Source organism: Patiria miniata, unplaced genomic scaffold, assembly GCF_015706575.1.
Source record: "Patiria miniata isolate m_02_andy unplaced genomic scaffold, ASM1570657v1 HiC_scaffold_6, whole genome shotgun sequence".
NCBI classification, from domain to species: Eukaryota; Metazoa; Echinodermata; class Asteroidea; order Valvatida; family Asterinidae; genus Patiria; species Patiria miniata.
Genome location: NW_024037073.1, coordinates 4,120,292 through 4,141,662, shown reverse-complemented (window position 1 = coordinate 4,141,662; position 21,371 = coordinate 4,120,292). Strand labels below are relative to the sequence as shown.

At 40.5% G+C, this 21,371-nt stretch overlaps 1 protein-coding gene across 1 annotated transcript in view; it reads left to right on the top strand.

Annotated features, from left to right (window-relative positions):
- The window catches only part of LOC119742745 (polypeptide N-acetylgalactosaminyltransferase 16-like), a 52,045-nt gene that overhangs the window by 10,794 nt on the left and 19,880 nt on the right, over positions 1-21,371 (top strand). The window contains exons 4-6 of the mRNA XM_038218918.1: positions 2,362-2,429; positions 9,660-9,725; positions 15,853-15,974. Coding sequence (XP_038074846.1) covers positions 2,362-2,429; positions 9,660-9,725; positions 15,853-15,974 — 256 coding nt within the window. The remainder of the gene's footprint in view (positions 1-2,361; positions 2,430-9,659; positions 9,726-15,852; positions 15,975-21,371) is intronic.

The window sequence follows — 21,371 nt, the reverse complement described above, 5'->3', positions numbered from 1 at the left end:
AAGAGGCGAAGAGGAAGACAGCCTAAGAGATGGCGAGATGAAATCTCTGATTTCATAGGGAAGAAATGGAAACAACTGGCAAGGGACCGAAAAGCATGGAAAGTTAGTGGAGAGGCCTTCATCCAGCAGTGGATTGAATTAGGCTAATGATGATGATGATGAATTCTGGAAAAACAAAAAAATTCATGCTGCCATTCACTGATCTCTCCAACACATGCACAAACTCTTGTCTCTGAATCTCGGGGCAACTCTCAGTCCAGAAGTTTTGGCAATTGACAAAAACCAACTAAGTACATGTAGGCAATCATCAAACTCTATTCTTCCATCTCAGTGAGTTCCAACTCAAGTGGAGCGGTCGGCCAGCCCTGGACACCAATTTCTTGTGGTTCAGGCAAGCGGAAAAACGGAGCTAATGAAGGTTTACTGCAATTGATTGAGATTAATTTGTTTACCGGTCTGGAGTCCAGCCGGACAATGCTTGTTTGGTTTTGTGTTGTACAAATCTGACTTTTTCAGGAGTATCCAATATGCCAGTTTAATGTCGCCATTGTTGTGTAGTTCTATTATTTGTGCATTTAGTGGAATCGAGAGACCGTCTTGAAGTCCCTCTTCACAGTAGTTGTCTCTTTTGGTTAGACAAGCGATTTCTAAGAGTTCCTGTCTCTCAAAAGCAGAATGCTTCAGCTCCATCCTGTGAAAGATTTCAAGGAGTCCTTGTGTACAGTGTAAAGATCCATTCATGGTTGGCTTTAATCTGTCCGGCCTGTTTCTTCAGAGAAATAAACCAGCAGGTTGACATTTTGCATGATGTTTTTTTTCTCTTCACTAGAAATTGCTGCAGTTCTCTTCAGGACATGTCAAGCAAAATATCCCACTAACTTTAGAGGAGAGTTGGTGATATGTTCTTTCTCTCTTCAAATTTAAATCATTCAGAAAAGTTGAAATTGGTTGTCCACTTTTTTGCTGCTGTGATGTTTGGAACAAGTTTTATCTACAACTTTTGATTAAGCATTGGTTGATGCATGATGTAACTTCAAATTGCGTAAAGACCCTTCAAGCTATAGTACATTCATAGTAAGTAATCGTGCCTTCTTCGCATCAACTATGCATGAACCAGTGCCATCGATGTGCCCATGTAGCTATCACGAGTCATGAATGAAGCACTATGTGCTGTTCAATACCCTGAGTTCATTTAATTTGGCTGCCATTTTAAGTTCCAAGTCAAACAGAGGGTGTGCTCATATCAAAACTAGGCATGACTAAATAGTCATCCTAATAGTTCATAGGATGAAATTTGTGTCGGGGTGATGAAAATTCAATATTAGGTTTTGCCCTTCACCGACATATTTTATAAACACTGTATACTCAGTGTTGACACCCCCCCCCCCCCCCCCCCCCAGTGATTGTGAGAAAGAAAGATCAATTGGGTGGGATGCGAACCCACGATCTCCTGTTTACTATTGAAAGTCATGCATTATCTTGCCAATTAAACCAAAAAGATATGCTGGCACATATCAGCTTTGATAGAAATGGTACAACCAGATGATACTCTCCAGATCCTTAGAACCAAGGTTGTCCATTGAAAGTTATAATCTTGCTGCAAAGTTGACAGTTCTTACCAAAAAGGCATCTTTGTTGCTGCTGATACTTCAATTACAGTACCAGTACATCAGTTTCACCTTTTGTCTCTATTCCGGGCTTTGTTGAATTTTCCTTGTTTTTATAAGATTTGAGCAAATGACTGTTGCACATATTTAGGGGGGTAATTCTACTTTAGCTGCTGCTACTCTTAAGTGTATATTTGAAATGGATAGTTTACATTCTGTGTGATTGTACATAAGGTAATGGATTTTATCATGTACAATGCTGTGCACAAGTTACATGTATGTACCGTTATCACTGCGAGTGTTTACCATTACGAGTGTTACCCACGTGTACATGTCAGTCTTGAAAATGAACAATATAAAAACAATTATTACAGAATAGTCCACCAAATACCCCCGTACCCCAGATGGCTCAGTCCGAATGTTGTGCACAGGCAGGCATTATTGAAAATAAATGTCATATAAGTGGGGTTGTTGGGGTTTTTTTGGGGGGGGGGGGTTCGCATTATTTTTAATGTATTTCTATGAAAACAATTTTTAGTCAGAACTGGGGGAGGGGGGTTTCCGACCCCTCTGTCTAAATCTGAGCCTGACATTAACCAAAAAAAATCTTGCTGGGCATTATTTGCAAGAGTACGAGTGCTCAGTGTATTTCAGGTCAAAATGTTGGCTTTTAATTTTTCCTGTCCACTTTTTGCAGTGGTATGGCTTTTTTTTTTTACCTTTTGACTCATCTGCTTCCTTTTTTCCTAACCAGTGTGTTAAACAGGAGTCCATCACATCTCATCAAAGAAATCATCCTGGTCGATGACTTCAGTGACAATCGTGAGTATCCTCATCATTTTCTAGCGAGAGACTTTTGTATTGAATAGCTGTGTTTTCCCTGGCAATCACAGGAGGCAGTGTACTGGCCAATGGTTTTCAAATGATGACTGGCAAATGTGATTAAAGAGATCTGGACCTAATTTCATTGCTCTGCTTATATGTACCATTTGTGAAAAGTACAATGTACGTATCAGAAATGCTGTGCTTAAAGGGGCACTAGGTCCTGAAATCCCCGGAAATTCCATGTTTTGGATTGTTCACTTATCCTATTTCAAACATGTGGTTGAAAGGAAACCAACGTAATGTCTTACCGTTCCCGAGAAAAGAGGAAGAATCCCCGGTTGTTTACATCGGACACGACGGAGTACGAATATGTTTTTCGTGTCGTTTTCATACATTGTACAATAAACACGTTGTGTGTCTCGGGAACAGCGGTGACCAATCACCAATGCAAAAAAATGTGGTTTCTTCAACGTCCGCAAAAGGCGAACACTTTACGAATGAAATCACAACTAGCATCCAAACAGCTCGAATTTATGGGGTCGCAAAAGTGGACCCTGAAATTCGTTCTCGCGCGCATAATACAGGAATAACACAAAAACGCCCAGTTTTGAAAGGATAGTTGTGTGGATGTTTATATCCTAGTTTTAAATGTTCTTTCAGATTAACATCATCTCATTCAAAGTGCGTTTTGTAGCTCAATTGGGCTGTTCCAGGACCTAGTGTCCCTTTAACAATTACCAGTGTGCCTACTGTGTGCTTGGTACGTGTACCACAACTTCACATACATTATTGCAAAAGTAAAATGACCTGGAATAGTTGAGACACAAAAACAGATGGCAGGAAGGAACTCTTCAATGAATGGTTTAGCCATTGTGCAGTAAAGGAGCATCATGTCTAGGTTTGCAGATTTTTTGGGGCATTTTTCTTGTTTATATACAAAAATGCTTATTGGCAGTTGTTCTGTCCAGAACCATATTTTTTTAATTATTGGTCATAGATGCTTATTTCAAATAAGGCCAAAAAAAAAAACTTTTGCTTCCGATTAATACATGGCATTCGAAAATAGGGTAGGTAGGTAGGGATTTTTAATTTTGGCCAATTTTTTTTAATGTACGATCATATGGAGGCCTCTGCGTGTAGTCAAGGGTAAAAGGTATAAAGTGATGGTTTTGGGTGTTTTTTTTTCTCATTTTGCTAATAAAAAAATTAGGGTAAGAGCTGTCAGAATAGGGTGGGTAGGGAAACCGGAAGCAGAACTATTATGTTTTTAGCCTAATGTTTGATTTCAATACTCATTATGAGTTTATTTATCCTAAAAGTTTTCAAACTTTCAAAGATTCAGTTTACTACCTGTAGTGTTTAATCCAGTGTTTCTCTGGCCCCTGTTTTATTGTATTAAAGGTATACATCATTTTGCAGCTATCCAAAAATGTATTGTAACTGATGTAATTATTGTTGAAAAGCATAGTAATGGCACTAAACTCCCTGTAAAATTATTTTTTCTGGCATGCTGTCATTTTGAAGAACACAATACAAGAAAGTCATTTCCAAAGATGCATCGTAAGACGTATTTTTGGAAAATTCTGCTAGTAGTTCGTTGTTAAGCGCTGTACTATTGTAGATACCATAATGTGTGCTGATCTCGAGCTGCTGCAGAAAACTGATCTATGGGCCTGATGCATAGGACTAATAATTGTAAAGCACTTTGAGACTTCCCCGTATAAAGCGCTATTTTTAAAGGGAAGATACAACATTTGCAAACATCACAAAACGAAATGATCAAATTATCGCGAAATACCTTACTGGATTGTTAGGAAATGATAGTCTAAAGCATCCTGTAAAATCGTGGCTCCTGGTGTGCTGACATTTTCAAGAAAAATTGTATTTTTCCAAGGCCGGTCGGCTGACCAGCGTTGGAGAAAACTGGCTATTTTTCAAAAATTGCTCCGAATTTTTCATAATTCGTTATTCCGCATTTTCTTTGCAATTGATTACACACCTGTGAAGAGGTACAAGTCTGCTAGACTGATTCTCTGACCTTACAATTCCCAAAAGTCTATTAATTGCTCCGTTTCATCTTAAGTGGGGTCTGGGAACCAGACTGCAAGAACATGTTTGGTTTTCTTGATTTTTTCCAGCATCTACAAGCCCAAACGTGAAAAAGTCATTTTAACAATATTTGCTATATAACATACTAATCCTCCAAATCCATTTATTTCTGAAAACTGCAGCAAAAGCAAATGTTGTACATTCCCTTTAAGCACCACACTACTATTATTTTTGTGTTGGTTTGCATTAGGGCGACACACTGTGTAGATCCATCAGTATAACAGGCTTACATGTACACTGTATTTTCCCCCGGGATCAATTTTTGGGCAGAGACCATGCATTGATCAAACAATCGGGGAATTCTATGGTCTTGTGAAGATACACAATGCACTTGTGCATTAGTCATGGCTTTTTAAGTGACGACTGGGGCCTTTGCACTTGATCGGTGAAGTTTGAAAAAGATTTTCCGTTCATAAAAAGTTCAAGGATAAATGAATACATTGGTTAGGTTCATTGACTCCTTACTAAGTTTGGATTCTAAAGCTTCTTGTCTTTTTGTATTCCTGTCCCGAAATCAGTTTTAATTTATTCCAAAATATATAAAACTTAAATGTACCAATAGAAGCCAACACATGCATTAATCAGTTTCAACCAATATAAGAAAAGATACTAGAAATCAACAGACACCAATGAAAGTATTGGACACAATTGATAGAAGAGTCAAATCAGTGAAAAAAATCACTATAAGTTGATCTTAGTTTAAAAATACAATTAAGAATCAATCAATTAACAATACAAACTGAATATGTGCACTGTTTGTCAATTTTTTTCCCTTAAAAAAAATGTATTAAATCAGATTTAATTTATTCCAAAATGTAAAACAAAAAAATACTAAAAATTGAAGAAAATATTGCCAGCTGAAAATCCACTTTACGAATCTTCTTATGTAAAAGCAAAAAGCACTAAATCAGAAATGTACAATTTTGGTTGTAAAATTGGAGTGAGAGACTAGTTCTTAGCGTGTGAACAAATTAATTGATCTTGACTCTTAAAATACTCTTTAAGATACGCTTCAGGAGGGTTTTACCTCCTGTGGATGTAACCCCCATTTGTACTTATTTAATTTTATTGATTTATATTGATCAACTTCTTGTTATTTCTCATTGAATTTTTGTTGTACAAATGGAAATAAACAAACAAACAAACAAACTCTAAAAAAAAATTAAAAAATAGACAACTTCCTTTGTCAGTGTATCTTTTTGAAGTTGTTGTTTGGATCAGAATCCTGACAAGCTTTAATGCACATGATGAAACACGTTCCAATGATAAGATTCCATCAAAATGTCCCCACGGAATGACCAAATAAAATTAGTTATTTTGCAAACGATGGTCTGGGAATTAATGGCCTGATGAGAGTGTCATTTGTCATCCCAGGAGTGGAGGGGAAAGCTTAATTAAATGTCAAAGTACAAACTTGGGTAGGTAGAACCTTCAAGTGATGACACGTGCATATGGCCTTTGGTCATTACCCTTCCGGGCGGGTGCTAAGGAGAGAAAATCAATCCAAAATGCATTTTTGCTGGTTAGAGATAGTCCCTGACTGTCCTACAGGGGTGGCAATGCTGATTGCCAGCTGCTAAAAAAAAAAAAATTTCCAGGGGAGGGCATAATTTTGATATTTATCACAGTATTCATCCAGAGTTTCTACAGAAAATCTCTTAGTTTCCCACCGCGAACTTTTTTAGGGGTGGGGGGAAAGGGGACCAGGTGGTTACAGTTTGTTCCATTCGATATGTTTAAAGCTACAGTCTATCATTTGCAGCTATCCAAAAAGTAACTGACGTAATTATTGTAGAAAAACATACTTGGTTGAAAGATAGTAAGTGGACTAATCTCCCTGTGAAATTATTTTTTTCTGGCAAGATGTCATTTTGAAGAAATCAAGGAAAGAAGGCCTTTCCAACAGTGCATCTAAAGACGCACCATTGGAAATTTCCGTTAGTAGTTTTTTTTTTTTTATTCGGGGAAGCGCTCGCAAGTGTTGACACGACGCACACGCGGTTGCTATAATTCGTTGGTTAAGTGCATGACATTGAGTAGCTGCAATCGGCTCAGTGGGAACGTGTGTCACAGACGCTGAATTGAGTCCCAATTCAAAACATGATTCAGCAACTTTTGATTTGAAATTGAAGTCCTAGAGTGCTGTTTGTTCTCGCTTTAGCTTTAGCAACAATACTGTTTTTATTCTGTAAAGCTTCACGATCATGGACATTTTTCACTTTTTTTTTCAAATGGATGTATCGCTTTTTGGAAAAAACTCTTCATATTGCTGCTGCGGTCACCATAAAAAATGTGAAATTTGCAAAGTGACAACACACTTTAAGAGCGCCATGCACTCTTCAATAGTGTAAACTTTTCCTTTATGTATCATTCTGCACAGTATGTTTATAACTTCAAACTTCTTTTTTTTTTGGAATGAGATTCTTTGCAGGAACGCATTTTGTCAAATGCCACCACAGAGCGCAGAAATGCCAAACGCTCGAGGGAAGATCAGTGAAATATCAAAATACAACTTCATCGTGTATCCCGTTTACTTATATCTTCTTAAAAGAAAAAAAGTTTTGTAACTGTTTTTTTATTTAAGAAAAAAAATTGTAACAGAATCATCAGGAATGAATTTCACCTTTAATGGGTTTTATAAAGCTCGGTCATAATAACTGAAGCTACTATTGTAAACTCCCACCCACCTTTGCTAACCGAATCTGTTCTTGCGTAGCCTGATCCCTAGCATACATGGGATAGGTGGCGTTATAAATGTCCACCGACGGTTAATGACAGGAGCAGATTACAGATATTGCGTGACAAATTGACAACCCACCCACGTCCGTTTCGTTGTTTGCCCGCCGGCTGCCTGCCGTTTGTCTACAAAACTTTGACTCAGTTTGTTTGGAAATTGTTTGAAGGAATGGTCCATTGTATGAGCAGGAAGTTTGAAATTTTGATGGGATCCTCTTCTCAAGCGACCACATGTACGGAGCGTTGGTGTCACAGTTGGTTTTTTTTAATTCAGCTAGTGAATTCATGCTTCACATGTGCATGTGTGTGCTTTAATGGTAAAGCAAAGGGGGTCTACCCGATGTTCCCAAATACCTATGTTTCCCAATACCGATGTTGCCCCTAATCCTTAGGATTAGGGTTAGGATTGGGTTAGGGTTAGGGTTAGGTTTAGGGTAAGGATTTCGGGGAACATCGGTATTGGGGCACATAGGTGTTGGGTAACATAGGTATGAACCCAAGCAAAGTGCCAACAGTTTTAAAAGTCTCTCTGGATCTTGTTGTTAACTTGCAAAATCGACGTTTCATCATGTGTGTACAATATTACTGCATGTCCCCATTCAATGGCAACATACTTATTAGACAGATTTTGTCAACAATTTTGTCAACAAAATGTTGTCTAAAACCACCCCCCCCCCCCCCACCCCCACCCCCCAAAAATAATTCAAAAATGGCCAGACAAGCAGAACTTGAAAAACAAAATCATCACTCCATCTTCTTGTATCTGTGCTCTTCATTAGGAATCTTCCGTCAAAACTCCATGTCAGCGTTAGGCTTCAGACTTTGAACAACTCAAAAGTACAAAAAAGGTTCATAAAAGTGCAAGTTACAGTGGCAGAAATGGATGTAATGTGTTAGAAGGAAGTGCAGTTTCAATCATTTACTGGTCTTAATTCAGTGCATATAGCTCTCATTTCCCTCATGCTAAATTGACTGTTCCCTTCAAGGTTATAAGCCCAAATGCAATGATGATTTATGAGTTCTGATGATCGGCATATCCGTCATGCCATCCCACCAATGTAGGCTCTATCCTGAAAAGGAGAAAAGTTGATGGTTGTAAGGCGTGATTTGAACAAGACAAGGCATTTTTAGAGTAGTTTTAAATCAATTTATGAAATACATGTATGAATTGAATTGAGTTTGAATTGAGCTTATAATTGTTCAAAATTTAGTTTATTTATGTGATGTGTAATTAACTTTTAGTGTTTGAATATTGAGCTCGCCAACCATATGTAATTGCCTTTTAAGGATAAATAAAGTATTTTGAATTGAATTTGAAAAGCCTACAGTAGTAAAGCTGGTCCCAGAGTGCACAAGTTGTATTCAATTGATCCAGAATGGCTATTTACTGGAAGTCTTTCTATGTATCTGGTCTACACAATGGGCCAGATTTAGCCCATTCATTGGCATTACGAAGTAATCCTATACAATAGCACTGCCCAGCTCTATTTATCAGTCTACAACCAGTCTAAGTCTAAGTGACAGTCGATCAGTCAGCCAATCAGATAGACACAAAGAGGACGCTAGGCTTGCCCTCTGGGACCAGCAAAATTGACCTATCGCGGTAGAATCGCGTGAGAATTGCGTCAACGCAGCTTGTGATAAATTGTCCAATTACATGATATCCATCGTCAGTATTGACGGACGGATGCCTACATGATATACATGTACAAATGGACGCTGAACCCGCAAAATCTGAGACAAACAAAATTTAGTGTACAAAACTCCATAGGGTTGTCTAAGGGGCGTGGCTAACTCGTAAACGGCAATATGTCAATTGTTGAACAAGCCACAAACTGACAAGAATGTATTAGGCCAAAAAAAAAAAGTCTCCGGTTTCTGGTATGCGCGCGCGTCGCCGTAGCCATGCGCGTCGGCAAAATGAAAAAGTTTTTTTTTCAATGATAGATGATGTCTCAAAATCGCCAAACTCACTGATTTGACTGGAATTCTGCTGCTGCACGATTTTAACGTGTTTTTAGATGGGGTGACGATCGAGAAAAAGCTTTATGTGGCCTTTCTGGACTCCCATATAATTGCGCTAAAGTTTAGTCGGGCACCATTTGCAGTCATCAGCTGACATTTGAAGCAAAAAAATCGGGTAAAAAAAAAAAACACCGCGTCGCCGCACCACTTTTTGGGCAAGCTCCATACCAGAAACCGGAGACTTATTTTTTTTGGCCTTACTGCAGCTTACAGATATTGTGTGTATGTTTTTGGGTACAGTTTGTTTATTTATCTTCTTTCCCAATTTATGCAAAAAGTGATGACAGGAAAAAATTCTATGTACACATGTATGTATTACTATTAACAAGGGTCTTATACCTTACCTCTCTCTTGCAGCTGAAGATGCTCAAATTCTCCGTCAGGTCCCCAAGGTCAAAGTACTACGTAATGACAAGCGAGAAGGTGAGTAACTTGACGAAGAGTTAATGAACTTTCATCTGATTGAGAACAGGATTAGTCCAATTACGTGCACAACGTGCCCCCTGGAAATTTGGCAAATATGTGGTCCCGCATCTGAGTCAAATTATGATGAATTCCAAAATCGAAACTTCCCCAGATTTTCTCTAGAATCTTAAGGAGGGTCTCACTTGAAATTACTCATCAACGGATGGTAGGTGTCGGATGATCTTTTTGCCTGATATTATTTAATATCAAATTTGGATGATATAATCAGTTGTGCCTGAACACATGTTAGTTCTAAACTCCCCCCCCCCCCTCCCCCCATTCAAAAAATGTTACCTTTGAAAGATATTTCTTTGTGTAGTTGACCCTAGTCCACAATTGAGAAATATTGGAGGTGTAAGAAATATTCCGTTAAAATTACATGTTTCTAAAGTGGGTACTACGGAACCTTCTAAACATGATAATTGACACTTTATCCACAATGTCACAATCATTGTTACAAATAGTTCTGCTTCCGGTTTCCCTACCTACCCTATTCTGACAGCCCCTACCCTAATTTGTTTATGGGAAAAATGAGGGGAAAAAAACACCCAAAACCATCAATTGCTACCTTTTACCCTTGAATACACGCAGATGCCTCCATATGATCATACACAAACAAAAATTCCCTACCTACAAACTGTACCAACCCAGTTTTGAATGCCATATAATCGGAAGTAGAATTAACTTTTATTTCAGCTTTAACAATTCACTGAGAATTGTTGCACCTGTTGTGGTTGCACTAATGGAAAATGGTGGCACCTTTAAAAGTTGCATGGCTCACTTTGAAAATTTCATTCAAGTAGAAATTTTCTTGAAGGTCAAAATTGTTAAAGAATCAACCAAATTTTTTTGCACCTTTAAAGATTGCGTGCAGTGTCAACACTTTGATAGTCTTTTAATCAGGAATTTTGCCTTAGTAATAGAAATGGAGAATGGCCGTTATTTGGAAGGTCTTTTGATCTTGCACTTTTTTGGACACACAGCTGTTCCAACTCATCACACCTTAACAAGCTTCCTCCTTTCAGGCTCCACGTACATGTAGCTCCCAAAGGCTTCAAGTAGGTTTTTTTTATTTTTCATAACCCAAGGTTGCCAAAACGTTCTAGCAAGTGCACCTTAGGGAAAAAGCGAAAATCCTGTGTCAAATACGTGATAACCTGCACTCCCGGGGTTGTTTGTAAAGAAAACCATAAATGTTTAAGGATTTTGATAGATTTCCTGCTGTGCTGTTGTAAGGAAAGAGTGCCTCCTCAAACTGGCTATAAGATGAGGCCAATAGCAAACTTTCTTTTACTAATGCTTTCAAAACACATGAGCTACGGTATTTTTAATGGAATAAATATGCTTGGCGGGTTCTATACACTTTTATGTTAAAACCGGCCATGTTTAAAGGGAATATACATCATTTGCTTTTGCTGTAATTTTCAGAAATGGATGGAATTGGGGGGTTGGAAATATATAGCAAATATAGTTACACTGACTTTTTTGAGGTTTTGGGTTCGAAAATTATATAAAAACCAAGAAAAACAATCATTTTCCTGTAGTCTGGTTCCCTGACTCCATATAAGAAGAAACAGAGCAGTTTACATACATTGGGGAATTGTAAGGTCAGGGAACCAGTCTAGCTGGCTTGTTCCCGTTCATAGATGTGTAATCGATTGCAAACAAGTGCGATATGGTCAACAGGCGCGGATCCAGGATTTCTTTAGACGGGGGGCACACCTTTAGAGCATTTGCTGCGAGGACTAATGTATAATGCGAGCGCGTAGCGCGAAGCCCTTACGGCGTGGGGTCCGGGGCCCGCTTAACCCTAAAGGGGCCGGGTTATTTTGCCCATCTCTCAGCCGGGGGGGGGGGGGGGGGGGGGGGGGGGGGGGGGGGGGGGGGGGGGGGGGGGGGGGGGGGGGGGGGGGGGGGGCGGATTCGGCCCCCCCCTAAGATCTCGGCCATCGAGTGACGAAAAATTTTGAAACTCGATACATGCATAGAGCAACTCTTCCTTGACATACCCAAGAAATTTCATGACTATAGGTAAAAGGGTTTTGGAATTATGGCTAATTAATTATTCATATGTACGAATGGCAATTTTGCTCTGTGTACACGACGTATATGCGAAAATTCAGTTTTTATGGCGCGTAGCGCCGGAAAATTTTTCGCTACGCGGCAACCCGTGGTCCGATTTTTATGTTTTGGTATCAAAAGATGCGCAAAGCTCGAGGCTAAAAAGTCATAACAGCTCGGGTCGCGAACAAAATTTTTTTAGAGGCTATCACGGAAAATGTTGGGGGGGGGGGCGGATTCCGCCCCCCGGCCCTTTTAGGGTTAAGGGCCCCGGGAAATTTTGGATTCTAGATGCTCTGTGGTGCAATCTGAGGCGACTCCTTGCCCCTTTCCCCCTGAATTATTTGAGCAAAAGTTGTAAAGCTTATGAGGATTTTTTTAAAAATATACATTAATGTTTTTACAAGTTTTAAGGCGTGGGGTTCGGGGCGCGGGCCTACTCAAGGGCCCCGGGAAATTTTTGATTCTATAGATGCTCTGTGGTGCAGTCTAAAGCGATTTCTGGCCCCTTTCAGTAAAATGTTGTAAAGATTGTTGGGATTTTTTTTTCATTATCGCTTCGGTTTGCGGTAACACCATGTGTTTTCTTATTTTTTGTTCATTGGTTTAAAATTGTACTCTTGTATTTCTTCTGTTCTTTACTTGATAACCAGGTATTTTCGACGGCATTATCAATTTCTTGCAATTTATTTTGGAAAAAGAATTGGATAGGCTTAGTTTGTAGGAAGATCTGCCCCGAGGACTAATAATGCGGAGCGTGAATGTATTTCGGCCTGGGGTGCGGGGCCCGCTTTAGGGCCCCGGGAAATTTTTGATAATTAGATGCTCTGTGGTGCAATCTGAGGCGATTCCTGGCCCCTCTTTCCGAGTTAATTGAGCAAATTGTTTTAAGTTAAATAAGCATTTTTTTCATTGGTTTAATATATACTCTTGCTTTAACGAGCGTTTTAAGTTTCTTCGTTTTCACTTTCGTCTGCATGTTTTCGTGCATTTTATTTTTGAAACGGAATTGTAGAGACTTAGTTTGTAAACTTTTGCAAGGATGCTTTCTAATGTTTTGTATAAAGTTTAAATTTTCAGTTTATCAACAAGATAAGATTTTCTACGGAAATTTATACGGAAGCGGACATGTTTTGGACTCGATCCTTGAAAGCGCGTGGAAGAAATGCTGGCCCCCATGACCAATAGTGTGGTCCAAAGAGCACACTATAACGGCCGTCACACGTACACGTGCGTGTTTTTCGTACGGGTACATACGCTCAGAATCGCATTTCATAAACCGATATACTATGCAGGGTTAAGTATGGAGTACGTACGGTGGGATCGCGGTTTAATTCGAAGCTTCTCGAGTTCCCTGTGTCATACGGCCACACAATGTTTGCAGGCCGGTATTTTTGTTAGAAGGTTGCCCTCCTCCTTCCCTCCATTTCTCTCACCTCACCCTCTTTTCCCCCTGTTTTATTAATTTTATTTTTTTGTGGACTCAATTTGACGGGGGGCACGTGCCCCCGCGGCCCACCCCTGGATCCGCGCCTGGTCAATTGGGGCCAGTATTTGAAAAAAAAGCCAGTTTTTTCCAATGCTGGTCGGCCGATCCGTTTCGTCGATTTTTCGTGACTGCATTTTGCACAGGAATTTGCCGTCGTGTGCGCTTTCACGTTGACTGCCTGGCCGCCCCCCGTGCTGGCTTTTCTGCGTGTCTAGACTGTGCGAGGTCAGCGAGGTCAACGTAGGGGTTTCGTTTACGTGTTCTACTCGGCCCTTCTGCAAAAGCGTTCACCAAACGTTAGTATGTGGTGACCTTGGTAAAATATTTTTCTCCATGGTGCGTGGCCACCAAGTGCCCCTATTCTTTCATATGCTTCGCTTGCCGCCCCTGTGCCAAGTGCAACGAATACTCAGAAGGACTACACATTAAGTATGCCTTGCGCGGTCTGACCAATCGAAAGTTCACACTGCGTAGTATTTCCGGGCTATGCAAAACTGTCGATGGCAACGCGTACTGCAGCCTGCTCCACACCCTGGAAACGAGGTTGGGTCTACGGTGCTCGCTATTTGAAGCACAAGCATGTGACGTCGCGTGATAGAGTGCTGTTGCTTCCATAATGTGTTTACAGCTCCATGCTTCCACCACCAAGGCTGAGCGTTGTGAGTTCGCTGCCCGCCACGTATAATTCAGTGTCGTGTTATAATTTCGGGGGCCTGTTTGGGGTCAACGAAGGATCGATGCATTGCTTCAAACTCGCGATCTTAAACGCAGTCACAAAAAAATCGACGAAAAAGTGTCCGACCCGGCGGAAGACACCCACATTTTTCCACGGACGTGAAGCCGCGGTCTCGGATCCTTTCAGGAGCAAACATTTCTCGGAGGCCGAGTAAACTTGCTTTTATATAGATGGTTGTACCAACTTCAATAAAAGTTACCGACTTTTTCCTCGCAGACGGTCTCGCAAATTGTTAGAAGTTCAAGTTTACGTTTGTTGAAGAGTCCAATACTGAAACTTAATTATGACCTTCCTCCATGATTCAGACCGTTTGTAATTTTATGGTAACACTCCACATTTTCATTTCAAATGACACCTTCACGTTTTATTGCATTATGATTTAAACCAGCCTTCGCCTGTGTACTACAGTAACCTTTTCACTACGTTTTCCAAATCCGACTGCCTCACAAAAAGCCAATTTAGACCAACGGCAACATTTACAGACAGTTGCCACGGTACATAATTATCATGTGCGTAAATCGACGGGGGACAGGGGGAACCCAACCGGTCCACCCCATCCCCCCCCCCCCCCCCCCCCCCCCCACACACACACACACACATTTTGAGGTGGGGGACATTTTTTGGTGTCCCCCCCCCCCCCACTTTTTCTTCCCCGAATAAAAATATTGTAGCCTACAATAATGATTCTATTGCACAGAATACATGTAGCTGATTCAATTACTCCAAACTCAAAACTTTCAAAGATGATCTTTGGTTTTAGTGGTCAGAAATTGCCTCAGATCACACCACAGAAATTGCTTTTCTATAACTGCATGTTTCCCCAACTATATCCCCCATTTACATTTAATTCCCCACATTTTCATCCCCAACACTACGCCCTACCCGATCTATGATCGGGTAAATCAGCTTGTTGTATATATTTCAGAAAACTATACATATTTTTGTTAGGTCCTCGCGCTTCCAATTCAAAAGATGCCATTTGATATTAAACAAATACAACATGGTTTGTCGGGAAATAGTGAAAACTAATGACCCCAAAGTGTTGGATGATTGGGACTATCTCTGCCAAGGCGAAGCTTCTCCACGGTACGCACGTAAAGCGTACATGCGTCGTTGGTAAAGAGATAACACAGTACTGGAACAAATCTAACTGCTGCGACCCAGGTGTGTGATACTACCTCCCTGGCTTTTGCGTCACGCGTGCGTACGAAGACGCGGGATGCTAGTAAAAGTTTTCACACGGTTGAGTTGTTGGAATGGACCAATGAGATGCCGCGGTTGCCTGATGAATATTTATGAGGTATAGTAATTGGAATTGCGGCCTCTCATGTACAATCCCTAAATCAGCACACAGGGCATGGTTCTCTTTCGATCAGCCATGGTTCTCATTCAGCCGGTTAGTGTGCGTGACATTCGAGATCCCAGTGGATGGGTAATCTTAATGAATGTCATCAAATATTCAAAAACCTCTGCCTGTGGGCACACTTTCTTAATCCACCTGCAATTAATGTTTTCTTCAAAAGGAAGAAAACAATGGTTCATGGTTCTCATTCAGCCGGTTAGTGTACGAGACATTCGAGGTCCCAGTGGATGGGTAATCTTCGCTGTATTTAATGATTCAATGATTGTTTTCTTCCAAAGGATACCCTTTCAGGCAGAATAACTCCACAGGGTATTTGTTACCAGTCCTATCCTCACTCAAGGTTTTTTCAGTAAATTGGGGGTTCGTTTCTGGATAATTACAGATGTTCCTACATGCCATAGATCTAAATGATGTGCCTCTGTGTGATTTGTTGCAGGTCTTATACGATCCCGGGTACGAGGCGCTGATGCTGCCACTGCCAGTATTCTAACGTTTCTAGACAGTCACTGCGAAGCCAATGTCGGCTGGCTACCTCCATTGCTAGATAGAGTTCATCAGGTCAGTCTGGAGTGTGGGCTATGAGTATTTAGCCCCCCCCCCCCTAGGGCCCCCCCCCCCCCTTTTCACAGAAAATAATTCCATACATACATGTATATACCGGATTAAGCATGTCCAAGCCATCCCAGCGGTTCTGTTGATTAGATCTGTGTGGCGCCTATGCACATATGTTGATGTATTAAACTCAAAGGCATTTTAAAATTCCATTCCCCGTGCTGTCTTTGAGTTTCATCTTGAAAAATAGATTACCTTTTCTAAATTGCTTTTTTTTTAAGCAAAGAAATTATTGACTTTTGAATGAGACACTGACCAAAAACAAATTGGTCCACGTTTAGTTATTGAATTAGTACTTTACAAGTTTTGGAATAACTTGCAACCTGACAATAATGACATTCTCACAGCGTAGGCTGGTTCGGGTCCACAATCACATGGGGAGATGGTTCAGGTTACTCTTCTAATATGCATGTGTACAGGTACCGGTACATGTATGCCCCATGTTGCTTGTTCCAAGATGTTTGGAGACTTGCCACACGCATTGGATGAAAGATTGGTTCAAATTTATATCCCGTGTTGAGTGATTTCACTGCTGTGAGACATGAAGTTGTCATATAAAAAAGAAATGAAATCCTTTTTGCAAAAAAAAAGGAAATTTGTAGCCTAGTCATGACAGTCATTGACGTAATAAAAAATTATAAAGATTACATGTACTTACATTGATTTCAATGTAAAACAAGTTGTTTTCCCACATTAGAAAAAAAATATTTCTTTTTAAATGAAATACATTGTTAATAACAGATGCAGCAAGGCAAGAAATTGTATCTGTTAACGCCCGAAAATAGATACAGGGTTGGATATGCCATCTATTGCCCAGGCAGTTGATGGACACTAAGATAGGGAATTGATCCGAGTCCTGATGACGAGAAGCTGGTAAAACCCTAGGGGGGCAACACGCACCAAATGCCATCAGACGCAAACCTGTGTGTTACCTGAGTAGGGCAAATCTCTTTGTTACTTGCGATATACGCTGAGATGACGATCTGACGTCAACTGAGCCGGGGGGGGGGGGGGGTTGAAACCGGCAGGTTAGATTGAGCGTGACAGGAGGAGGTGGGGAAACAAGTGTCTGAAGGATGTGGAATGAGCTGGAACTAAGACTACACTTCCCCCCTGCTTCAGCCTTTTCTCAAGGGAGTACGGTCGGGTTGGAACTCTGGGGCCAGGAAAACATTAAATTTCCTCCCGTAATTCCAAGATTGAGAAGAAAAAAAATCCTGTGTTCTGAAAGTCTAGGTGCAATAGCTGCAGGACGTTTTTTTGCTTGGGCTGAAAGTTACTCATAATGAAGCAAGTCAGTTTCTTTTATGCTGAAGTCGATGAGCATAAAATCCAGAAGATTGCACACAAAAGCACTTAAGTTAGCCTTAATTCAAGTCTGATTTGTGATGATTGTGCATAACTTTAGTGGATTCAGTGTCTTTGAATATTTCTGGAAAAGTTCCTTATTAATACATGAAGGTTCTGTTGTAGATTCAGATACCATGCCCAAAGCATAACAGAAAATATAACAGGCTTGAAAATTCATCCATGAAGCTTGTAAATGGTTTCATGAGCACACGTCTAGCCTTTGAAGCTGGAATGTGCAAGAATCTTTACGCGATAGCATAACTCCACTTACACCACATTTTGTGGCGTCAGTTGCATACCAATCCATACATGTATCAGTTTAGATGTATTTCACCAAAATTTCACAATGCAAACGTCTGCAGCTTTAATAGAGAACAAGTTTTGGCATAGCTCACACAGTCATTTCAGATGGTGTACATGTATTAGGTATGCCCTACAGGCTGAAATGCACCATAACATTACTGATTTATCATGATAATTGTAAGGTCTTTTATTGCCAAACTTATCAAGGTTGATACAAATTACAAGAAATTCACAGCTTGTCCTTTGAAGTAAATGATTTTTGAGAGTAGGACAGAACTGTCTTCAAAATTGCAGACCTGTCGGGGTGATATTTGACAACTGTTAACCCTTACTCTCTGAGGGTAGTTTACTGCATGTCAGTTGGTTATGCCAATGCCCTCCAGCTGCAGTTTATTGGCAGATAGTTTGTCTTAACAGTGAAGGCTCCAATTGGCAGGAGTTGGAGGCCCTGGAGGGTGCCTGATACTGACCAGCTGGGGGCACTCACTTTGTTATCAGAGGACTCTCATTGTTCTCTGTGGCATGTATTGGAGTGCCTGTCCAGTTACCCTTGAAATGACATGGCAGATATTGGAGGGCCATGCAAAAAACATAGGAGATTTTCTTGAGGCACATATTGGCATGCGTTGGAGGGTCTAGTAGGGTAAGGGATTATGTTGTGAAATCATTTTACTTATTGCACAGGTGCCTGACATACAGGTATTTGTTGCATAAATCCTATGTTAAACTTTAAATTATGCAAGTAACTTGCGTCATAAGTTTTGTGAAATTGTCCACTGATAACACAAACATTAAGTACCTAAGATTGGCAGGACAGACCTTGCATTACAGCTTCCCTGGGCTGGCTACTGAGGCCAAACATTAACCAGTGCTATTTTGCGCATGGCCGGATTGGCCCGCATTGATTTTCCATGTGCAAGCAAGTTTCTGAAATGGGTTGTCATGCTGAAAGCCACAGGTGGCTTCGTTGCACAGTGGAATTGCGCGCACATTGAGTTAATTAACAGTGCTATTTTATGGATCAAACTGCAACTTGCATTAAACTAATTCTCTGAAAGGCAGAAGCATTATCTTGTCAATCAAAGTTGTTCTTGCCCTTGACAAAAACGTGACCTGCAATTTGTTCACCCTTTGGAGGCTTCTCCAGCCACACAGGTGATAGTTATTGATGTAAGATCAGAATTTGTTTTAGTGGGGTTCTGAGGCGTGCGATCACAAACAGACAATCTAGTATCTGAGCAAACAGTGTAGCTTTTCGCTCAAGCAGACGCGTACGTTGACAGCTTCCCGAGATGGGCCTATTTTGCAGTCGTTTGTAGACTGTGTTGTTTTATGCTGTGGGTGGACTGTGAGAGGTTTTGCTTTGAAATTCAACAACTACTGCCTGCAGAGGGACGAGTCAGTTAGGATTTCTCAGCAGAAATTGAGACCGAAATATCACGTTTCCTCTTTTGCACTTAGGTTATTCTTTGCAATCACCGGTATGGAATGAAATTTGAATTAAGACAACAAACGGCACCTGAGGATGTTACATTCTTGTTTGTTCAGAATGATGGCCTGCTCATACTTCATGCGTACATGAATGTAAAGCATATTTGGTTCACGAAAGTTGCCTTAAAGGTAGAGTATATCATTTGCAGCTATCCAAAAAGTAATTGACAACATTATTGTTGAAGAGAATACTTGGTTTAAAGATAGTTACACTATTACTCCCTTGGAAATTGTGCTTTTTGGCATGCTATCGTTTTGAAGAAAACAATGAAAGAAATTCATTTCCATCTTTGGAAATTTCCGTTAGTAGTTCATTTCTTAATTCGGCGAAGCCGTGAATGGTTGCACGGTAGCTTTAACTCGTTGGTTCAGTACGTGACATCGCGTAGCTGCAATCGGCTGAATGACAACGTGTCCCAGACGCTGATTTTGGGCGCAATTGAAAACATGACTCGGCAACTTTTGAATTTAAAACGAGATCCTAGAATGTTGTTTTCTCGGAATATACAGCATTCACTGAAAACTTCATCATGTTAGTAGTTAAGCACCCCTTTAGATTTTGATCACTTTTGTTGCTTCAAATGAAAAACATGGCAAATGGCGTACTCTACCTTCAAAGTGCAATAAAATCTGTAACTAGAAGCATATGGACCATATACCCTGCCTGTGTTTGCATATGCAATTAATTGTTGAATTTGTTAATCACTTTTTAAAGAAATGTTTATTTACAACTCAAAACTGTTTCCATGCGTGGGAGTGCGGTCTGGTGGTTAGGGTTTGTGACGCATGATCAGATGCAGAGGGTCGGGGGTTCGAATCCAGCTACTGGTCATGTGTTGTGTCCTTGGGCAGTATAACTGGGTACTGGCATATAGCTGGGTACTGAGTTTCATGCCAAGGAAGGCGGAAATAACACCAGGGCTGATGGACCACATTGGCTCGTGACAGACTTGACTTGCATTTGTTGCAGTCGCTAAATAATGCAAAACCTCTGATGTACTGTGCAACATACATGATTTGCATGGTTATAAAGTGCAAACACAGGGCATATAGGTCATTGTATAACCATATAAGGTGATGAAATGGACATGCAAATGAGAAATATGCAAATAGGGAAACTTTCAACCAATAAGGTGCTGCGTGAACATGAGTCTGCAGTGAATCAAAGTTTGTGCACACCGGGACCCATCACTTTGTCACAGCTGTCGACCGGAGGCCTTGCGTTTTGATATACATCGTCATCTGAGTATAAGTCTCCTGTATTCAGACATTCGAAAAGCCGTTCAGACAGTCAGCAAGCTATATTTGTTATTGAACAAAGCAGTGGTGCTTTCGTAAGGAAATTACTGAGTGAGAAAGAACGGTCCCTCCATTAGAACAATGTGTCCTAAGATAATAGAAGGACTCCCTGTTTTTGCTGAAAATAACAAATGAGCAACATTTGCATGTGTGCAAGTGACTTGTTCCTATATATACAACAATTTCCATTGGTCTGACTCGTGACTAGAGCATTGTTTTAAATCCAGATACTTAAATCATTTCAAACAACCACAATTACAGTCCGTACTTTGACATAATGTGCATATCCTAATCATTTTACTCATCAAATGTTTCACTTACTCCCCCTTCAAATCTTTGGAATAACTTGGTCTTGCATGATTCTGGATGATGCCAAGATGAACCCAAGGCATGATTTATTTTCTTCATAAACAACCAAGTTATATCACAGGCTTTCCAGCCACTCTGGAATTTGGGGAAAACACCGAAAAATCAGTGAAAACTCAGGAATTTGACAGTGACGCAGAAGGGAAAGGTTTTCGCGAGTTTGGTGTATGCGTCTTGTACCACGTGTCGAAGTTGTGTGCATTGACTCACTGGTTCTGGAGGCTTTTTAGTGCGAATATTACACAACTCTCCAGACAATAACAAGTGACTGTGCCAGGCCCCATACTCTGGGGGGGGGGGGGGGGGGAGGGTTCGGGCAGTTAAAGTGAAAATACTTCTCACGGAATTTTGGAAATTTCTCAGGGAAATATCAGGGAAAACTCAGGGATGTTTAAGTTTCATAAAATGCTCGAAACCCTGTGAATAAACCCTTGCATTACAACAAAACATAACACCAACAGAAATTCCAGCCCATTGCCCCTAACCCATCCACTGAACGACAATTCCTTGTCGCCTCCCCAATATTTGATCTTT